The 21,929-nt window shown below is 39.0% G+C and overlaps 1 protein-coding gene across 6 annotated transcripts in view; it reads left to right on the top strand.

Moving 5' to 3' along the window:
• ADAMTSL3 (ADAMTS like 3) overlaps nucleotides 1-21,929 on the top strand; it is a 173,653-nt gene that overhangs the window by 86,165 nt on the left and 65,559 nt on the right. For 5 of the 6 annotated variants that reach the window (XM_072345366.1, XM_072345367.1, XM_072345368.1 and 2 more), the window contains exon 7: nucleotides 12,931-13,057. The exons of the other annotated variant lie outside the window; for it this stretch is intronic. In XM_072345366.1, the coding sequence (XP_072201467.1) occupies nucleotides 12,931-13,057 (127 nt within the window). The remainder of the gene's footprint in view (nucleotides 1-12,930; nucleotides 13,058-21,929) is intronic. 6 annotated transcript variants of the gene reach the window in all.

Genomic DNA, 21,929 nt, shown 5'->3' with positions numbered 1-21,929 from the left:
ATAATTGGGTCAGAAGCTCCAAGTGCCAGAACAGAACTGACTGGCAGATGGGTAATACTTCACACAGAACCAGCCGAAGCTGCTTCTTTGCTTTTTCTCATCTCCAGGCTTAGCACCTTGTCAGGAGGTGTTGTATCTTTATTGACTGCCCTGGATCAGGAGCCTAGCCTCCTGGCGACCTTGAAGCAAAGCCAGACAGCAGCATAGGATCCCAGTATTTTGTGCTGCCTTAGTAACTGGGGAACAGAAATTTATGAGGGAGGGCAGCATCACAGTTCTTTGGTTTGAATATCATCATTTTTCATCTCAGTTAAAGTACTAGCCAGCTGATGGCCATTCAGCATTGTTCCTAGTTCTATCCAGTCCTACCCCTACTTCTCTCCCTGTGTGTCTCTGCATCACCCCATTTGTTGCATCAGCTGAAAGGCTTTGGGCAGTTGGAAGCAGCTATGGTGCCTGTCCTTGCACAGCCACAGTAATTGTACAAATGTGCCCTGTGTGCCAAGAGTATAAGAGGCCCTTACAGAATGCTTAACATAATGACTTTCTGAAGCAACTTCTTACTTAATAACTTGTAATCAGTCATTCTGAGTTTTTCCAAGGGTGGTAAACATTACTACACAGGCTGAAGTTGAGATTGAATTAATTGTATGTTACTGATATATTATTACAATTATTTCTTTCCCTCTGCAAATGACTTGTTCTGTTAAATGCCTAAAACATATGCAGCTCAAAAACACAGGGCATAGCCTGATGAGCAAAAGAGCCCCATTGTAGGGGAAAATACAGCGTGTTTGGCAAAACTGTGGTGTGCAGATGACGGCAACATTAATGTATGATCTGGACCTTGCTGTGACTTTTGTGACTTCTATCGATGCTACGCTTTTGCAATACCAGTCATGCCAAAACACAATGCATCTGCTGCCTCTGTAATTGAAGAAGAGTTCCTTACAGTCTTGCCCTTCAAGAGACATCACTTGTCAATAGTATTTCACAGCGGTGTCCAACAGTGTTCATTACACTGCTTATTTAGATAGGATGTACCTCTGTAAACTCCGGAAGCACTTGCAAAATAATGCATTTCTTTTGTAACACTGTTAGTGATGTTTCCTTATTTAATACAAAAATTCAGCCTGCAGGATACCAATGCATTTTGCAGATGGTACATCTACAGAAGCCTCTGCTGTTTGTGTCTATTGCTGCACAGAAGTATTATGCTGAATCTGACGTAGTCTTACTTTGAGGTCTTGCAAGAATAGCTTAGAGGGTTTTTTGTTTGTTTGTTTTTAGTAGTTTTGCTGTTATCAACACTTGCAGTTTTATTTACTGAAGACCTTTGAAGTCCTTGGTCGTTTGAATAACCTTCTTCTCTTTGTGGGGCGGAGTGGAAATGTCGGTTCCTTGTGAAAGGGACTGCACTGGGGAGGGCTTCCTCAGAAACTGACACCAGTCTTTGTTACTACTCCTGTTTAAGCAGGAAAAGAAAACAAATTGACATCTAATCTTTCCTGGAAAAATATTGTTGTTTAGTCAACTGCTGTTAAGAGAGAAAGAGAGAGAGAGACAGCAGAATCCTTGATTCTCCAGGATTGTTGCTATAAGATCAGTCTGTTGGGTTTTGACATGTACTTGGCACAGCCCGTAAATAACTTGGCAAGCACTTTTACAGTGAACTCATCTAAATAAACATGTCATACTGCTGATGCGGATATCTTCGCTTTTATGCCTGCAAGCACCAAAGAGTTAGTATAAGGAAACTGGATTGCCTGAGTCCATTTCCAAACTGGTGCTGGTTTTGCTCATTTATTGTCTCAGAAAGTTGGTAAGTTTTATAAGATCTCAGTTTTCCCTGCCATAATTTCCTCTCAGATTCTTGTTCCGTCCATCTCCTGGGCAGAGTATGAATGTAAATGTGCAGAGACGTTAAGTTCCTGCTGTCCAGGTTCAATTCTGATTCTCCACTTTTCCCTTAAGAACTAGATCTAGACTTAATAACAGGGTTGAAAAAAATCATTAAACAACAAAACTGGTTTCTGGGTAAGAGTTTTGTGTCTTTGGGAAAAGTAAAATCTGAGGGTGGTGGAGCAGGAAAGAGTTTATTGGAAAGGTTAATAAGACTGGAGTTAATAATTCTGGGGTTATCTGAGGCTTAATTCAACCAATTTTATTTTTATTATTGTTATTTTATTTGTTTATTCATTTTGTCTGCTACTGCCTTTCTTCTGTTATCAAAGCAAATATCTGGGGTTTTTGTGCTAAGTAGGGACAGGTCAAAACTTCACTGTCGGGAGGATTTTCACACTTCTGGTATTTTTTCTATTCTCTGCTCAACCACCAACACTTTTTTTTTGTATAATATATTCCTGCTGTGCCCATCTGGATGTGGGTGGAGACATATAAAAACATCTGCATGTCAGACATGTGAGGGCAGTGCTTACCCAGTTACTCCGCCTTCATTGGGGCCCTGCCTGGCCTTGGTTTTTGTTTTGAATTCTAGTTTGTAATTTTATTTTTTCCTACCAAAATGCAGAATTAGGTCTTGTTTCAGTACCTAAAATGGTTACACTGATAATTTTCCTAAACTAGAGCAATGTGTTTGGACAACAAATACACACATCACCCCAAATCACATACCAGTCCGAAGGAGAAGCCTGAGTAGTTCTGTCCTAGGCAGTCACAATTAGGTCAAAGATGATATAAATCCTCCGGTGAACTTTCCATTTGGTGTCAGTGAGTTGTTTGTTGCTCCAGAAAAGGCAGATACTGCACTATGCTTTGTAGCATATGGCATAAATTTAGCTGACATTAGAACACATCTGATATGTCAAGCGGAGTGCCACTGACTTCTGCCATGCCCTGTGTTTCTGTCGTGCATCATGATAGACCAAGAAGGAATCTCACACACTTGCAACCAAAGTGCTCTTACCCTTGATGTAAATATCTGTCAGTTTTCACTGGAAGCTGTTGCTGTAAGCTGTTCGAAGACAGCATGTTTTTTCACGATCTTGTGGGAGCTCTGCTTATGGTTAAAACTTGAAATGATGGTGGTTTAACAATTTCTTCTCACTCTGACTCCTTCTGTTCTGAGGGCTGCTTTTTCAGTTGTTTCGTGTACGTCCCCTGTGGGTTCCTATGGATACCTATTGCTTGCAAGTCTGTTAAAGGACTGCACAAATTGCACAGGAGGTTTGATGTTCAGATGCTGAGAAAGGGGCATTTCTTTTCCATCCCATATTACTGCAGACTTCCCAGTGGAAAGCACAGCAAAGAGTAAAGGATTTCATCTCATTTAAAAGTACATGTATGAGAGGAATCTACAAATGTATTTTTTTATAGTTTCTAATTTTTTATTCTTATCACACAGAATGAGGAACAAAGAAAACTTTGTTTTTAAAGGAGGGATTTGGTTCCTTAAAAATATTAATTTTCTTTTTTTCTTTTCTGAAGTTACCCTGGTGTTCAATCTGGATTTCAGGAGTTTAAACAGCTTCCTAAATTTTTATCTTCTAATTCTTACTCTTTAGAGTAATCATTCTGAAGGTGATTTTTTACTTAGGATAATCTTTCTTTTTATTCTTCTTGGAGTAGTTGGTCCTCAAATAAGAGTATAAAAGGACATCAGGGAAAAGCAAAAAACAAAACCCAAAAAAGCAAACAACAACAAAGCAGCAGCAGATCACTAACAGGCTCTTTCTTATATTTAAGAATAAAAAAGTTCACATTACAGTATTTGCCTTTCACCTCTTTGTCCTTCACACCTGGAGTAACTTACAGGAGGAACTAATTTTGAGGAAGCTTGCTTTTAAGCCAGCCTTTATATTGCATCCTTCCCCAGGTATCATTATGTAGCCCATCAACAGCATAGTGTAAAGGACTTCTATGCAGAGACCTGTACTTCATCCACATAATTCTGCAGACAATGGTGCTGGCAGGCTGGACCTCACCCAGAGTGATTATGGGAGTTGCTCACATAGACTCAATAAATCTTTCTAGTCCAATGGGGTATATATCAAAATCTTCATGTAACTATACATGTAAGATCTCATTAAACCAAGTAGGAGTTCCAGCTGCAACTTAGCTGGGAAACATTGGTGTGTCTCCAGAAGTCTCATGGAAGGAGACAGATGAGCATGGGTTACTGTGTCCTGTGTGACCAGACAAGGTCCTGTTCTGCAGCCTCCCAGACTTCACATCCTCTCCCATGGAGGCTCTCAGCACTGCCCAGGCCAGCAGAGTGCACTATAAGAACTGCACTTGGACCCTTTTCATGTCCCTGCCTGCCTTAGGATAGCAGCTCACTAGAGACAATGACATTGGCAATGTGGAGGAGGCCTTTTGTGGCCGGTAGCAGCGGGTGCTCACGGACTCTGAAAATGTCATTTGGAGTCACTTGCTTTTAGTTCGCAGCTGTTCAGTGCTGCTAGAAATTGTCATCTCTTTTCAGACCTTCTGTTTTTCTCCACACTGCTGTTTCTGATGGAAGATTAATGCCCATAGGGATTTCTTACTGTTTATCCCTTCTGTCAGATTAGGGGTGAGCTTTTTCTGATCTCAGTTTCCTTATCTGTATGTCTCTTTTTCTAAGTGATTCTTTGCCAAGTTTTATTTTGTTTTAGCGAGCCTTATATAAATATGACTTTATTTCCCAGCCTAGCAAGGCCCTGCATTGTGTGAGTGTGATAAACTCAGTACAGGAACTCATGATTTGGGTATCTTGTTGCCTTCAGATCCCCCAGTGCTGTGGCAGATATGGCTGGGACCAGTCAGAAAATCAGCAAAGTAATATGATTCCATATACTGATTTCTTTTTCAGTAGCATTCTCACAAGCAGGAAGCCCAATGGGAATTCGTGTCTGACCCTGTGTCTGTATGTGTGTGTCTTCTAAAAACCATGTAGGAAAAGGTACTTGCTCTCCTGCTGAGTGGTTCTATGGGCTCTTTCTATGCTCCAGAATATGGCAGGTCCTGCAGGAAGACTTACATGTTTTGGAAACGTTTTGATAGAAGTGGGTTTGCAGAATTCTGGAGTGCTCTTTAGCCTCCTGCCTTCACATGTGAAATATCTGCAGAAATATGTGGACAGTCTATTTAGGAGCCATTTCATATGCCATGAATTTAATGAACCGTCTATTTTACCTTTTGTTCTTTATTGCTTTGCATTCTTCTTCTATGTATGGAGGGCTGAGAAACTTGACCATCATGGTATGTCTGCTTGTGCCCACTCGTTCTGACTTCTTTATTGTACTTTGTTCTGAGTTTTGGATTTTGACACACTTTGGCCTCACTTCTTACTTTCTCATCTACAAACAACTGAAAGCTTGCAAGAAACACCTTACTCCCACTAAGACCTGCCCATCTGGGCAGCTGGGCTGCTCCTTCACCGGCCATGCAGTGATGGGCTGGGGAACTCTGCATCAGTGCATGCCCAGGGTCTATGAAGGGGCCATGTTCTGCTTCTTAGCAGATTCTGACAGCCAGGGCAGCTTCTTGGGACTGCTGCTGACCTGTGCTGGCTCTGTGGCAGAGATGTGAGGCCCAGTGCAACAGTTCAGCCTTTGATAGACTGAGCTTAGTAACAGAAGAGTTGTGAGACAGAATTGTGATGCCATATAAGGACAAAATCATGTCAAAGACCAAATTAAATCGTCAGTGAGGATAAAGCAGGACTCAACCTGAAAGTAGAAACTCTTCTATGTTAAATAAATAAATGTAAGTAACACTCTGAATTTGAGGGGAATGTCTTGTTATCTTTCCCTGTTTGTAGAAGCTCATTTACTTGTTGATGTTGAGCATGGGAAAGAGTGGGAGTTTTTTGCTGTATGTTCTCTCTATGGGCATATTTTAGCTGTGTAGAAATAAGCTACAAGCTGAAGCTATCACAAAGCAAGGGATGTGAGCAGAGATTGCAAAGTAAATGAATAGATGGGCTCTGAATGTCAGCCTCTGTGTTCTATAGAAGGGCAAATGGAAAACGCTAGCTAAGCCAGAGCAGAACTTTCCCATGATGAATTTCATACTTATGTTTTTATTGCCATAAATTCCCATAGCCATATTTAAAATTAATTATTTGTTGTGTGGATGCAGACATTCCTAACATCTGCCTGCATTGTGATTCTGTGGTAAAGCAAGTAGGGCAGGAGAAAATGCAGCTAATAGCTGACACTGATGCAGTGAGATCTGTGTAGTGGGATAGCAGATGTGCCTGTATAGTTAAATACATATTTGATTTTTCTGAGTTTTAGAATTTTTAGTGTGTTTGTCTGTAAAATAGAAATTCTTTTTCTTGTGAGTGAGACCCTGAGGACTTTAATTTTCCCTCTTGAGAGCGATTCTAAGAAACTGCAATATGGATTTATTTTAGTGAGCTTGTAAGAATTTTTCACTATTTTCTTTTTTCTTTTACTAGTAAATGTTAAAATAAAATGCATGTCCTTTGCTAGTCAAGTTACAAGAGTGGAAGATGATTATTTTTGAATTCAGAAACAATTCTGAAGGCATCTTATGCTTCTTGCAGTGCAGATAACCTTTGGATGTTTTTCTTCCATTTCAATCTGAATTCTGATCTCTTGCAAGAGAGAAAGAAATCATTCTGTTAGGACAACGTGAGCGCTGCTGTCCTGGTGGTATGGCAGTTCCATCCCTTTGCTGGGTTTGTTTGGTGTAATATTCATTCAGTTTTCACTCCGTGTTTTTCACATCTTAACAAATTTCACAGGCAATGGAAGCCATTTGTGCCTTCTGCAGTGCAGCTTCTTACTTCATTCATGCATTAGGCACACTGGGCACTTCTCCTTAAGTTACTGGCTGGGTTTTTACTGTAGCTGAATTTGACTAAATGCCATTTGTACATTTGTGCCACTATTCTGTTTGCAGTCTATTCCATGAGTACACACAGATGTGCATCCTATGAAATTGCCAGGCAAGTGAAAAAACTAAAGTACATATGTACTGAGAGTAGATTTCATCTGGATTTCTCTTACTGTTGTGCAGTGAAGCAACTCCAGAGGATGCTAAGTATGTCATTGTGAAGGGTTGATAATTGATTTTCTGTTTTTATTTTATTGAAGTCAGTCATGTTGATGAAGAGCATCACTCCCTGACAATGATCTATGCCTGTTTCTTGGGCAAAAATAGAGCACTGAAAAATGTTATTAACTGATGTTTTTCCCTTAATCATTGTTGATAAATGAGGCTATCAATCAAAAATACTATTAGGGTCATTTCAGAACAATTTAGTAGCATTTAGCACATACTTGATTTCAGCATGGATATTTCCTGAATATTTAAATAGTCCAAGACATGGTAAATAGGGAGAAAGGGAGAAAGAACAACACTCGTGCGGCTTCACAAAATATATTTATCTGCCACAAGTAAGAACTGCTGAGTTTTAGTTTGTTCTGGTTTCTTTTTGGTTTTGTTTTTTTTTTTTGGTAGCAACTTCCATTTAGACAACTTAGTATGTTTGTCTTATTGGACTGTACCCGGATCTCTGGTTCCAGAGGACCAGTGAAGCAGGAAATCTTTTTCCAGACAGAAATATTGTATATAATTGTATGTATTGCTACATATAAATTCATATTTTCAATAGCAGTAGTGATGCTTAGCAGTGGGTGCTTGTTATGCAAATTCTTGGTGTTTTCTCCTGTTTCACCTCAGTGTTCTTGTTATGTGAAATGTGAATATATCTTCAGGCTCCTTATTCAAAGCATGTAATCTTGAATCTTTAGCATTCCAAAAATATTTCATATGATTGACACATAATACTTTTATAATTGACAACTTGCATCCCTGGAGTGTATTCTATAAAAAATGGTGTCATACCTGTGTTGAAAGACAGTGCCTGCAGATGGAGATGAGCAGTAAGTTAAGGGAATAGCCATGTTCTGAGGGCCTACAGCAACAAGCAAAAGCAAAAACTGTCATTTCAAAACCCGTTTCTGCTTTGAGCTCTGCATGGGCATTTTCTAGTCCATGTTTGTGTTTATGTTCATTAAGGGTACACTGAAGGAGGACTGAAGTTTGCCAGGTTTTTATTACAGGGCTTTTTTGCTGTATGGGAGTCTGTCATAAATTTGTCACTTTGCAGTACTTTTTTCATCACAGTTAACTATAAATATTTCCTTAAGGAAGGAAGAGCCTTGAGTTTAACAGATTATATTTTGACCTTCATAAATCAGAATTAACGTGCCATATTCATTTCTTCATTTAAGTCTAATGCCTCATCTTTGAAACCCTACTAAATGTTAAAGAAACATCTGTGGAAGCTTCTGAGCCATTTTTTTGGATTTATATCTGTAAAGATATTTGTAATGTTCCACAGTCACCTCTAACACAGCAGCAATTCCATTAATCTTTCATCTGTATTACTATATTTTATACCCTGACCTTTTGCTCTTCCTTTGCCTTTCTGAACTCACATGAGCATTCTAAGCACGCTACAAACATTTAACACCCTTCAGTAGTGCATTTCACAACAGCACTGTCTGGTTTAGTACTGTTTGTTGCAGCAGACGAGTATTTCTTCTCACTGCTTAATTAAATGCTTTCTATCCGAGCTGCTTGTGACAAAACAGCAGTGCTCTTTTGCTTATTGAAAAAACAAACATTGTAATGCCCTACAGTAGTCACATATCATGCACCAGTTTGAAAAGAATCTGTCCAAATGCATAACCCCTTGTTACCAAGTGATTAAATACACAAAGTAATCATGTCTCAAAACCTTTTAAATTAAATTTCCTTGTCCATTTTGCTAAACAATGGTCACTTTTTCCCCAGCTGTTTATTTGTGTAGGAACTCACTTGCAGCGCGGTCTTTACAATACTTGTAGCATTTTTTGATTTATGACCTTTTTTTTCTTCTGGATTATTCTCTTACTTTGACAAGGTCCCAATACTTCTATTACATGGTTAGTATTGTCGCTTGTTTCATTTATACAGTTTATGTTAATATCACCTAATATAATTATTTTTGACTGTACCCTAAAAGTGTGCAGATGTTTTCCCAATCTGCCTGTAACATTTATAGCTGATCCCTTTGCTCTGTAAACAGCTAGTGATGTGGGGTAAATTAACCCTAACAAATGCCTTAATCATGAAAATCATCCGAACCCTTTGGCTTGCTGCAATGCTGTGTGAGATGGGGAAGGCTGCTGCCATACAGCACTTTCTAGACCTTGTTTTTGCTCTGCATGCAAATACACATGTACTCTTCAAAGCATTTCCTTGAACTCTGTCTTTGTTTTTCTATCAAAGTTACTGGCTGGGATAGAATTATGGAATCACACAGGTTGGAAAAGACCACTAAAGATCATCTAGTCCAACTTCACCACCATCATCTAGATCCATCACCACTATATCCACTAAACCACATCCCTAAGCCACATCTATCCTCTTCTTGAAAATAATTCCTACCTTAATTTACGGTTCTTGCCGTAAATTTCTAAAGCTACACCTTGCAGCTTCCTGCTCTTCTAGTGTGATCTATGGCTGTCCAGCTTGTGTGAGAAATTCTTTTCTGTCAAAGGTTTAGAAACAAATACAGGAGGCCAACCCTCGACACTCAGCTATGAGGTACCCCCTACCTTAGTGCTGATGTTTGCACACTTGTTGAACAACCTCTAAATTGGAGGCTTGTCATGTTAAATTCTGCTGGGCTTTTTTTGGGTGCTTAATGCTAAACAGTTTGAGATTCTGTTCTCATTCCAGGCCTAAATTGTGATTCTACTTTGAGTTGTTTTTTGAATTGTATCCTGGGATATCACTGTATACTCATAATAATTGATTTAAACACAATCTCGGAAAGAACTCCACGAAGGTGCATAGATCTAGTCAGACATGTTACATTTGCTGGCAGGGGAGCTGTAAAGCTTTCCCTCTACCTAAATCCCTTGCATTAGTAGCCAACCTTCCTATTTTATTTCTGTGGCATTTATGTATTAAAAATTTAGCCGTAATACCCTGTGAAACAATTAATGTAAGTATGCTGCTGTGCTGATTATCTTTTTCCTTACATTCCATGTTGGACACAATAGTGCCTTGTGTTTGCACAGTTGTACTGTTTTGTTATATGGAATGAGGGTTTGTTTTCACAGTGGATATGTGAAATACCTCTGTTATATACTGTCTGCCTATTATTGTCATGTTGGGTTTTAATGGCATGGTCTTGCTAGTCCTTTGCTTGCTCAACAACCTCCTCTCACCAAAGCACTGCAGGATCCGTAGGCTAGAAGCATACAACAGCTGAAGCTAATAAAAATACAGATGTCCTGCACACAGTATCGCAACATACAGCTGATTTTTTTCTTTTGAGAATTAATTGATGAGTGAATAAATATATTCTCAGTATTTAGAAAATGAGATTACATTATAAAATGGGAACATGTAAGATCTGCTGAAAGCCTGTAGTAGCAGTAGTTCTGACAATTTACCTCCATGTGCTAGTATTGCTTTTGTGAATAAGAGCTGGAAGAGCAGTGGTGAGCAGTAAACATTTGAAAAATCTACCTTAAAGGAAGGTGAGGCTATTTCAAGTGCTGGTTTGATCCCCAAGCATTGTCTGAATGTTTCAGAATCTTTAAGACATCTGTTCTTGCAACATAACGGTGAGGTGGGGAATTGCAAATTTATCCCTTTCACAGCTTGGAAATTGGAAAGCAGAGGAAGTGTTCAGAGGTCAAGACGAAAGTCTGTTGTGGAACTGGGAATTGAAGGAGTTGTCAAAGCTAAGGTCACTATGCAAAGCATTGGTTTATAATATTTGCTGAAGTTTTATCAACTTTCTGATTCACACAGTGGCCCAGGTAGCTTCTGGTTCTGAAATTCTGTCATTTTCATTCATGCTAACTGGTGATAAAACGGGAAGATAAACTTGTCCAGATTCATTTGTTTGCAGTTTTTTATCTTCATAGTGTCGATGAGCCAAGAACTAAAGTAAATAAGTAAATACAAATCTTCAATTGAAAACACTTGAATCCAGTCTCCTGAGTTACAGTACTGCAGCATGTATGCATTCAATGCATTCATCCGCTACTTCTAAGCAGTAAATATGCACCTGTTCTGAGATGCTCTGTTTTGTGTGTTGACTTGTTGCCTTCCAAAACTAAGACTTTATTAGCATTTAAAATTTCATTAACATGAAATCATTGAATTTAATCAATTTCCTTAGCAGTGCTACAGAATCCTGTTTGTGTTCAGCAGTACATCATTTCTGAGTAAGTGATTGTCATCCCAAACAATCAAGTGTCATTTGATGTGGGCTGTTGCCCAGCAGTATGTTCAGGGGATCTGTTTCGGAATGTCTTGGGTATCAGTCAGGAGGCCACAATATCAGATAGTGTAGTATGGGGTTTGGATTATAATTGTGCACGGCAACAGTCTAGTGATATTCCTTCCTTACATCCTCTGATTTCCTGTCATTTCCTACCATTACGTAGTTCCAGCAGCACATCTTGCACATGCCTACCAAACAGGAATGCTATGTGCTCCTTTATATGATGGCTTTGGTCTTCAAAAAGGAAGTTGTTAATGGGATTTTTTGATGTAAGCTATTCAATAGCATCTAAGCTATTTTCCTGTCTGTAAGCTTGCTTCTCTGTGACCTGCTGTGATATGGCCAACTAAAAGAGAGAAAAATTACCTCTCAACTGAAGTGCTGGAATAGTTAATGCAAGTAACTCTCCTCCATGATGCCTTCATCTTAAGGCAGTAAAGGATGTTGGGAACTGTGTATCTAAGGGTCCAGTAGAGGGAGATGGGCAGAAAAAGAAAGTTTAGAGGTTACGCTTCTCCCTGTTTGGCAATGGGTGTGCAGAGTGTGTGCATTTGTTAGAGGCTGGAAGACCCAACCCTGCCTGTTACGTGTGGACTCGATCTCTACCTCTCCATGGGGATCATGTGTCAGTTCTGGCATAGCACAGATGTGGTGGATCTTGGCAGCTAAGACTGCCCCTTCCAAGCATTTTTATATAGGAACAGGAGTGTACTGGCCAATTTCAGAATTCTAGCACTGCTTTTAACTGTGAGTTTCCATAGTACTTTCTATCCATTTGTCAGTTCTGAGTTTGTTTAAACATACACACATATATATGATTTCCGTAACGAATTACCTTGCTTCTCAGGGAAATGTGTATAGAAGAAGCTGCAGAATATTTTCTTTAACACATTGCCCAGCATTTGGTCCTCCCTGCAAATTTCTTCTAAAAATGTTAAAGGGTAAGATAGGCAAGACCAGGTGAGGAAAAAGGAACAAACAATCAAAATGTTTTCTTCATAGTTTGGATTTTGTTCAGTTGACAGGTTTAAAAAGAAAAATGCTTTCGGACTTCCAGTCAGTGATTAAATCTGGGTGTTTTTTACAAGAATTGTTGCAGGTTTTATAGATGTTTGGCTCATACCCAGAAACAAAAATGAAAAATCAAGAGGCAAGGACAGAATTACGCAGGTTTTGATGCAAATGGCAAATAGATCTACACCGATGTCATTTAAATTTTGGAGTATCCAGGACACTAGATTATGAGCACTGCCCATAGCTGCTGGTCTGTGAAGCTGAATGCTGAGTGCCCTTTAAATGTTCAACTTGGATTATTTCTTTGCATTAATCCTTTCTCAGACATAATTAAACAGGTGATAAAAAACAAATTGTAAATATAGTTGTCCCTTGTGTTAGAAATAGGAACGCTTCATGGTATGCATTCATATAAGTAGTGGGAAAGTGATTCAAGTATTGCCTATGCTTAAATATATCAGTTGTTGTGGTTCATCATGAAAATCGTGGAAATGACAGTGCTTTTAAAATATATGGCAAGATATGCTTTGAAAAAATGAGGCCAGCTCATAAAATCGAAAGGATAACATAATAAATAAAATTCCAGAAACCTGAGCATGTCTACTACAGCTTTGCCCTCCTTCTGACTGTGGTGTTGATGTTGGCAGGCAGTAGGCTGTGATCGACAACTTGGGAGCAATGCCAAGGAAGACAACTGTGGAATCTGTGCAGGAGATGGTTCGACATGCAGGCTTGTGAGGGGACAAGCTAAGGCACATGTCTCACCAGAAAAAAGTAGGTTGCAAATTGATACTGTGATAATTTATCCTTGACTGTTTGCTGCTTGTATATTAACATATTGCAGAGTATGACCTTTTCTCTATATACTTGTTTGCAGTTTTCCAAAGCTACTTACTCAGAAGTCTGTGCTAGATTAGTCTATTGAAATTCCATGAGGGATACCACACATAAGGGTATAGCTAGGAAAGAATTTGAGATATGCATTTTTTGTAGAGCAACTTAATTCATTCTATCAGGAATAACTATCAAGATACACACCTTACTTTAGAGAGTATCCTCGTGTTGCAGTATGTGTGATGCTGCAGCAAAATGTTTTTAAATCATGGAAACATCTTATAGATGGCTTTATGGAAATTGTGGTGTGTGATTGGAAGTGTCTGGTTTTCAGCTTAACTTAGCTTTTTTTTTTTTTAATGTCTAAAGGCAGTTGAGCTTCAGAGGCAAAGTTAGTACTTCCATGATACAAAAGGAATAAGGTGAAAATGGAGACAGTCTTGATTCTCATTTTATTTTGTATATTTGCCCCAAATGTGGCCATTGTTCCTCAAAATAATTAGTCCCTTATTGTGCATATTGTGTAGTATTGACAATATAAGAGTACCAGGATTGGACTCAATAGCAGAGTTTTAAGTGTTGCACTATGCTCATCTCTGGAAGGATGTTGCTCAGATTTACCTCTGACTCTTGTTTTCTTTGAAGTTACAGTTTCTCCAGCTAAATTGATTCCTTCTAGCAGATAGACAGCAGATGGAAGGAGAATGAGCACAAGCCTATGGCTTTGTGTGCTTTCCACCTTCAGTGATGCTCTCTGTAATCTCATAGTATGTCCAGTGTGCTTTTCATGTGGAAATAGCAGTTGCCTCATTGTTTCTTTCATGATTATTTCTGGACTCATAATGTGTGTAAATAATTGTTAAGTGGAGAGTCAGCCGTTGAGGCCTGCTACTGTCCTGCAGAGCCACAGATGCAGCGGTGATGACTGCATGCTTTTAAAATAAAGTTTATATGCAGAGTTCAAATGCAAGCAAGTATTTTTTTTTAATGGGCAAAGCACCTGTCTCAGACAGCTGTAGATACTTGACTATTGTTGTATTTCGACCTCCAAAGATTTTGAGAGAGCTGAATGATGAGAATCATTTTTAATTCTTTCTTCAGCACATATAAATATTTCCATGTTTTTTTTAATGCTACTGTTTGCAGTGTACTTCAATATAAATGTAACTTGAAAAACAGTGCATGTTAATTTAACGCAGGGTACTGTACAGTGCGGTCATTTGTATTGCATAATTTATACACATGTATTAAATTGCATAACAAAGCCATCTAAGTTAAATAGTAAATATTTTTGTGCCAGCATCCTTCAGTGCCAGAACTTATCACAACTCAAAAAGCCTTTTTTGTAGTATCTGCAGGTTGTGCTTGTGTTGTATGTTTACATGTAGACAGATATATAAAGGAAGTACATGCACCAAATATGTCTTCCCTGTTGCTGCTCAGCTAGAACAGAAATGACTGCACTGTTTTATAGCAACAGCGATTCTCCCAGAGAAGGTAACTCTGAGGACACCCTTGGCTTGTTTAAAGCAACCCAAACTAAACTTGATGCATTGGCAAATCTGGCTGGATAGTTCTTGAGAAGAAAATGCAAAGGTTCACGCATTATTGCTGCTTCGTATGGAAGTATAGTAAAGATAAACTGTCATTTTGTGACAGAATATTGATTTAATTTTTCTCATGGTATTCTGGCACAGGAAGGAGCTAACTACAGCTGACCTCACTTGGCAGCTCCCATTGCTCTGAGTATGTTATGAAGGATACCCATGCTTCCTTTTTTAACTGTCAGAATTCATTGGCTTTTGAGTAGTTCTTTAAAATTAGTTGAAGAAAGACTCTTTTGGGAAAGATGTCGGTTATGTCAAGTTTTGGTTTTATCTGTCATTGCATTTGGCTAAATTATATGATGGAATTATTGTACATGTAAACAGAACGACACAACAGTCAACTCAGAAACGTTGATTTTCTTGGCATTATTAGTGCTGGAATCTTTTTTGGGTCAAGTTGTTCAACACTATTTTTTTCTGTATAATCATCTTTGTGTGAATGAAATATAGGAAAAGAGCATAGCTTCATGTGGAACAGTGAAGGGAGACACAGTATCTTCCAAATCTTCATTTGGAAGCTAGTGTTGAGAAGCAAAATAGCAACGTGTGACAGGCATGTATTTAAGAGGGAGCCTGATAGGCTGTGAGCAGGATGATAATTTTACTGTGCAATGAGGCAAATTAAAAAATGGGAGGAAAAGTGAGAACCAAAGATTTTACTGTGAAAATAAAGAGGCATTAGGGAAAATAAAAGCGCCAAGATATATTGGTCCTTATTTGGAAAAAAAGAAATTGAGGCATTGGCAGCAAATGATTTTTCAAGCACAGCTCCTCTTACTATCTTTTTATACAAAATGAATGCTTTTCCTTGATCAGAAGCCTAAACAACTTAGAAAGAAAACTTACTGATCTGTGAATATGAAATGAACTGTCATTGCATTTTTTTCCACTAACACTTAATTGCCTTTGAAAGACAAAGTAAGTTAGACTTCTGCCAGCAACCCAGATTTTAACATTCTGGTAAAATGATTAAAGGTTTGACTAATGATATTCAAACAGAAAGTGTAATAGGTTGTAAAATGTACCGTCCCACTGGGAAATGAGTTATCATGGGCCTGATGTTTCTAGTACAATATGCATGGAACTCCCATTAACTCCACTGCACTTTGTGCACATGGAAAAATGGTAGGATTGGGCCCTAATGTCTGCTTTCTGCACCATTATTGGCAAGAAATGGTAGGAAAGTGTTCTGGTTCTGATACCAAGGAAAAAGTAAAGATGCTGGTTCTGAAATTAACATTGTGAAGTTGAAGGAATGAAGTGGAAGGCTCAGCCTTCTAATCTGGTCTCTTTTGATTCTCAAAAACCATGCGATACTTCTGAGTTTTAGCTTTCCTAACTTATTGCTAAAAGCTTCATGGAAAAGTGCTAAGCATAGGTACATTTGTAACTATTTTTTATTCTTTTTGCCATGCATTTTATTTCCTACGGTACTTTATAATTTACTGTCACATTCTTATATGTCATCACCCCCAAGCATGCTTATCAAAAGGCTAATTTCAGTTCCCTCATCTAAACAAGAGGCCTTCTGCAAGGCTGTCAGTCCTGTACCCATCCGCTGTGAGTTATCTGGCTCAGTTTAGTGGCAATGTGCTACCTCGTATCTTTCCTCCTTCTGTGAGATCTATGTACATGGATCCTTATTGTCAGGGTTGTCTGATACTTTATATGTTTATATGCTTAATGATTTCTTGCCAAAATTTAACAGTTGGGTCAGAAACTCTGTATGCCAGGTGCTGAATGTTTGGGAGAAATTTCAGCCAAAATAACTCAGCGTATTCCAAGGACACGGCAGAGAAAAACATGTTGTTTCCCATTGTCTAAACATTCCTGAAAACTTATTTTTATATATATATATTTTTTACTATGTCTCAATATCCCCCATTATTGGACCTGATTGCAGATTGGGGATTTGAAATTTGGCAGGCAGTGTTCCTCTGGATGTGGATAAGTTTTTAGTAATATCTGTGAACATCGACGCGTATTTTACTATAACCTTTCACAAAAATAAATAAATAAATGAAAAAGCCACCACTTTCCCCCCAGGCTCTGTAGAGGTTTCTTGGGATTTTAATGCTAACATTTCTGAAAAGTTTCTCCTTTTTGAGCATGCTCTAGCTTGCTGCTTGTCCTAACCACAAACAGACTGTACGTGTACAGTCTCCTTAGAATAACTTAACATGTTGTTCTGAAGACATTGAGGAGAGACTCTGCTTTCTCTTGCCTTCTGCATTGCTGCTCTGAGATGGGTAAAGGATTGAGGCATCAGTGATGCTTCTGGACTCACATTTGGGCATTATAGTAATCGATCTACAGAGAGCTTCTGGCTTTGCCAAGCTTTAGACTTCAGATAGGGAGTGATGGGAGCACATAAGGAGAGGGAAAGTCCAGATGAGACCAGCTGAACAGAAGAAATGAGCATTATTTTCATATAGTGAAAGGAAGATATGAGAAGGTAGGAGGAAAATTCAGTGCTGGCTGTACGGATGCACTGGGTCAAGGAAAAAGAGTAAGAACGGAAGACTGAGATTAGATAAGGAATCTGGGATGGGAGACAAATTGAGAAACAGTCTGAGAGGAAGGGGAGAAATGAACTGTATGTAGAGCCAGAAGAGGGAAAGAGGGAATTGGGACTGCTTTGGCAGGAAAATTGTATATAAGGAGGGATAGAATGCCAATATGTTAGTATTTCAGTTTGGATAAGGAATATGCTTTTTGAAACAAATTGCCTGATGGTCCTAACATACTGCTCATCAATTCTCATCATGGAGTGGTCTTGGAGAGCACAGAACTGGATTTTTTGGTTGAAGCTAACCTAGAAGGTGTGCTCCAGAAAAGCACCTAATGTTCTCCTTCAGCTAATGATATGTAATCTGCAGGATCAAATTAGAGTTTGTTTCAAGTAAAGCACCTGAAATATGTGCATAGAACAGATGCTGGGTCTTCAGCACCAGCTGTTTCAGTCTGCAGGTATATTGCTCTTGTCTTGCACTGCTGGTTATGCAAGCAGAGATGGACTTGCACTTGGCAAGCAAGCAAGAGAGCTGGAATTCTTTTGTCAAATAAGTTACTGTATGTTTGTTTTTTAAAGAAGATAATCCCAAGAACAGAGCATAAATGCATCTTAACCATTTCTTACTTGTGGCAAGTAAATACAGTGCTTCCTGTTAGTGTCTATGCCATGTGCAGAAGTACTGAAGAGTGATAGTCTGCACAGGTGATTTCAGAGGGAAGTCTAAAGGGTGCACCGTGCAAATGTGAAGTGTGTGTACTGCGTGGTCTGAAATGAAGCAGTTGTTCATCATGTGGTAATTGTTTCTTGTCTTTTTTTCTGCACTAAAATGAAGCAGCCATCTCTGACAGCCCACAGGGTTTTCTGCACTTCCTTATTTCTCAAAAGAATACCTGCTATGTTTTTTCATGAGAATTTAGTTTGGTTTATTTGGGGCTATTGTTGTTACTGTGAGGCCTCCTCCTTTACTTTCATCACCTGCTGCCTTACACAAACCCCTGCGTAAGGACATCAGCTATTTCATTACTTAGTTCTTGCTGTCTCCCTGAAAAGCCTGAAAATACTGACTTCTATGTGTTCTGCAGTAGAGTGGAGTTAGAGATGGACTTTTTTCTCACTACATGTTTTTGGGGAGCTACAAAGAAGAGGTTTCCATACTACCTCACATAGTTGGAGTCTCAAATGATTGTATCTGGTAATTAACATAATTGTTCTGTAGGGTTGGTGGTTCCTGTCATTTTCAACCAAAACTGTTAAATCATTCTCAGAGTAACCCATCATGAGCTTGAGGCTGGAGAGGGTAGGACTTGAGGACAGAGAGGAATTGCACTTCTTTTTTTACCATAGGACTTTTAGAGTCAGCATACATAACTGTTGTTGTCTTTGGGAGCACAAACCTAACTAGTTCAGGTGTTTTTTAAAGAGTAGGTTTTGCAGATTTTTGTCTTTGAGTGGGTTAGCACACAGCCCAGCACCAATGTCTTTTGAAATTAAGCATAACGTCAGAGCAGATGAGAGGAGCCACTGCAATAAGACCCCAGACAGTTTAAGATTTTTAGTTCCCTTGTGCTGACAGTTGTTCTTGGACCATTGTGTTTTGTGTTTTGAGAGCACAGAGGCCTTCAATCAGGCCTGGAGGACCAACAGATAAGTGCTGAGCAAATACACGGAAAGAAAAAGTTTTTATAGGCCTGAAATAAATCCTCTGCCCTGCTCTAAGAGGAGAGAGGGAAAAGTCCCAACTGGCCCATATGTGAAACAGTAAATGGGTCCGCCATGACCCACATGGAAAAGTAAATAAAACCTGCTGAATTGGATTGAGCTCAGGAATGTGGCTCCTTTATTTTGATCCTGGGGATTAGCTCCCAGTCTTACCATAGCAGGGAGTCTGATCTTGCTCTCATAGAAATCCAAAATCTAAATCCACATTAACACCATAGAAACAGGATCAAACCTTGCCGTCTAAAGTAAAAGCAATCCAGGAGCTTAATCAGCAAGTTCTGTGTGTAGTGTTGTGCACATACATTTGCTGAGAGGGTTGCAGGTTCAGAGCAGAGTACGTGTTCCACCAAGGAGCAGGAAAAAAGATGACCCTATCCTACCTCAGGAGTCTGCACAGTAAAAGCAGTGTTAGGATAGAGAGACAGTGTCTCACTCATCTGTTTCTTAGTTTTTAAGGTGAACTTTATGACTCTGAAGTTAGATTTTATAGTCCGGTGTTTCTGTACGTACCAGATGATTTGAGGCAAAGTCAGCATTTTTGAAGATACGTAAGAAACAAAAAGATAATTTGGAATTGTGAGTACAGATTTTAGGGCAGTAATTTCCTTTTATGCCTTCCTTCATAAGAGTTCGCTGGTTTTAATGATGTAGAGCCTACTTATTTAATGGGAAATATACATCTTTAGAAACATTTTTAAATAAGTTTGCGCACTGCCTTGTGTCCCTTCAAGAATTTGAATTTCATTATGTCAGCTGAAATGCAGAGACTTTTGGAATACGTTGTTTTGGAGCCAGACTTGGGCAGTCATAACTACCATTTGGTGGGAAGTTGAAACTGTCCTCTGGAGAAACCAAAAGAATTGCTTGGGTCAATTAATTCTTATTGTCTTCCAATTCCTTATCTCAGTTCAGAATTTCAAACATCTAACCTTTTCCCCCCAATAATTTACTTTATCTCATAAGACTGTCCTAGGTCGTAACCATCTCTGTAAGATACAAGCATCTCCTATTGCCAGACTTCTTGACAGTTCTGTGGAGCTGAGGAGGTTGAGCACTGTTGTGGTGATGAACTTAGTCATCTCCTCTAATGCAAATAAAATACTTACTGGTAATATTGTCTCCGCCGCAGAGAAACACCAAATTTAGCACCCCCGTGAGACTTTTGGACCATATCAGAGAGTGCTTCGGTGAGGTTGGAATGTCTGTAGTACTGCTAAAAGAATGTGAAGCATCCTGAAAAGGGATCAGCAAGGCCTGCCGAGGCGAGCAGAGCTTGCTGTAAGGAGGTGGAGGAAGCGCAGCAGAACGACCCTGGTTGTTCTCAAGAGGAGCAGTCCTACACATCTCTGCACATCTGCAAATCTGGGCTTCATCCATTACGTGCAGAATGCCCCCGGTTCCACTTCAAAACAGCAGTTGCATGTATTCAGAACTTGTTGGGATCAGACTCTTATGTGAGGTTTTGTGCTGTAGCTGCTGGTTGGTTGTCAAGACAGGATACAATCCCTTACCAAGCAGGGACAGATGGGCCCCTCAAACCTGCTTTCTTTCAAATGCTGTAGAGCACATATGAATTCAGTAGTTATTTCCTTGCTTTAAAGATATACACATCCACTACTTTCTGGCTATCTTTAGCAATTCGCCTGATGAAAAACCAAGATGCAAGAAGATATTAAGTGGTTCAGTAGTTAATGTTTTTTCCAGGGCTCCTTAACTGTATTATTGTTCTTACTGTAGTATTTTGCACTCTGGTGGAATACCCAAGTATGAAATTAATAAAGGTCATATTTTATTACATCCAAAATAAATTGTTATATTTAAGTGACCTTCCTAGAAATTGGTGATATAAAAATTGTAATATAAGAAGGTGTTTATTTTAGAAAAAAATAATTGCAGTATTTGCTTGAAGTATCCCGAACATTTGGCAGAATTTCATACTTATGCTAAGGAGATGTAAACCAGAAGCTGATAATTTAGCATCTACTATAAAAGGGTCTGGTTTAAAGTGGAATGCAGCATTCTTCAACTACTTTTTAGTTAAAGCTGAACTCAAATATTCTTCCTCTCTGTGTTGTATGACTAATTCTGGAGCGGTGTATCACAGGCTTTCAGCTTACTGTACTTTTGATTTTGCCCCTGGTTATATATTCACGTCATTATTGAACAGTGCACCAGCTGTGGGGTGCGCTTGGGAAAGGCTTGTGTTTGCAGGTCCCTCCTCAGGGCAGGACTGCAGCTTGGCCATGATGGAAATGGCATGTAGCCTATTGGTACTCTGTTGTTTGGTCTCTTCTCCCATGCTTTTGTGGATATCCCTGTTGTGCACTGTGTGTAACCTTTTCTAGGAGCACTGCTCTTGTTGGCATGAAAGATTCTAGTTGATTAATTTGACTGCTCACTCGGTTTGCTTGGGCAAATGATAGATTTCCTACGTTTGAAATGGAAAGTAATAACGTTCAGCCTTTGTAAAATGCACTGAAGTAAGTGTGTTGTACATTTATACGTGAAGAGGCTATTCAGGCAGCCAAGAGCTGTTTTGTATTGACATGTTCTACTCAGGTCTGGTTTGGTTTACAGTTAATTTTCAATTGGGGTTCTTACTGGAAGGAATGATCTTATATGGTATGTTAAATGTATATACTGCGTTATAATATGTAAGTTATAACCAAAATATATTTGCTCTTAACTGGTCTGTAATTGGTTAAGGGCTGGTGTTAAGTAGATGATTTATTTCCTGTAAGTCCTGCCACTTATTAAAGTTGTGACCTGCAGCAGGAAATGAGGTGTGGGCAAAATGAGACTGAACAGCTGCTGGGTTTTCTAAGGGGGAAGCACCACTTAGCGGATTCCTTTTGTCAATTTGGTGATTAGGAAATAAAACTAAGACAGCAGAGTGTAAATATGCTCTTAATACACTACTGACATTTCAGTTGTTTTTGTTAATAGCAAATAATTTTTCAATAGCAAGAAA

This window comes from Excalfactoria chinensis, chromosome 10 (assembly GCF_039878825.1).
Source record: "Excalfactoria chinensis isolate bCotChi1 chromosome 10, bCotChi1.hap2, whole genome shotgun sequence".
Classification (NCBI taxonomy): domain Eukaryota; kingdom Metazoa; phylum Chordata; class Aves; order Galliformes; family Phasianidae; genus Excalfactoria; species Excalfactoria chinensis.
This window is presented reverse-complemented; position numbering and strand designations above follow the sequence as displayed.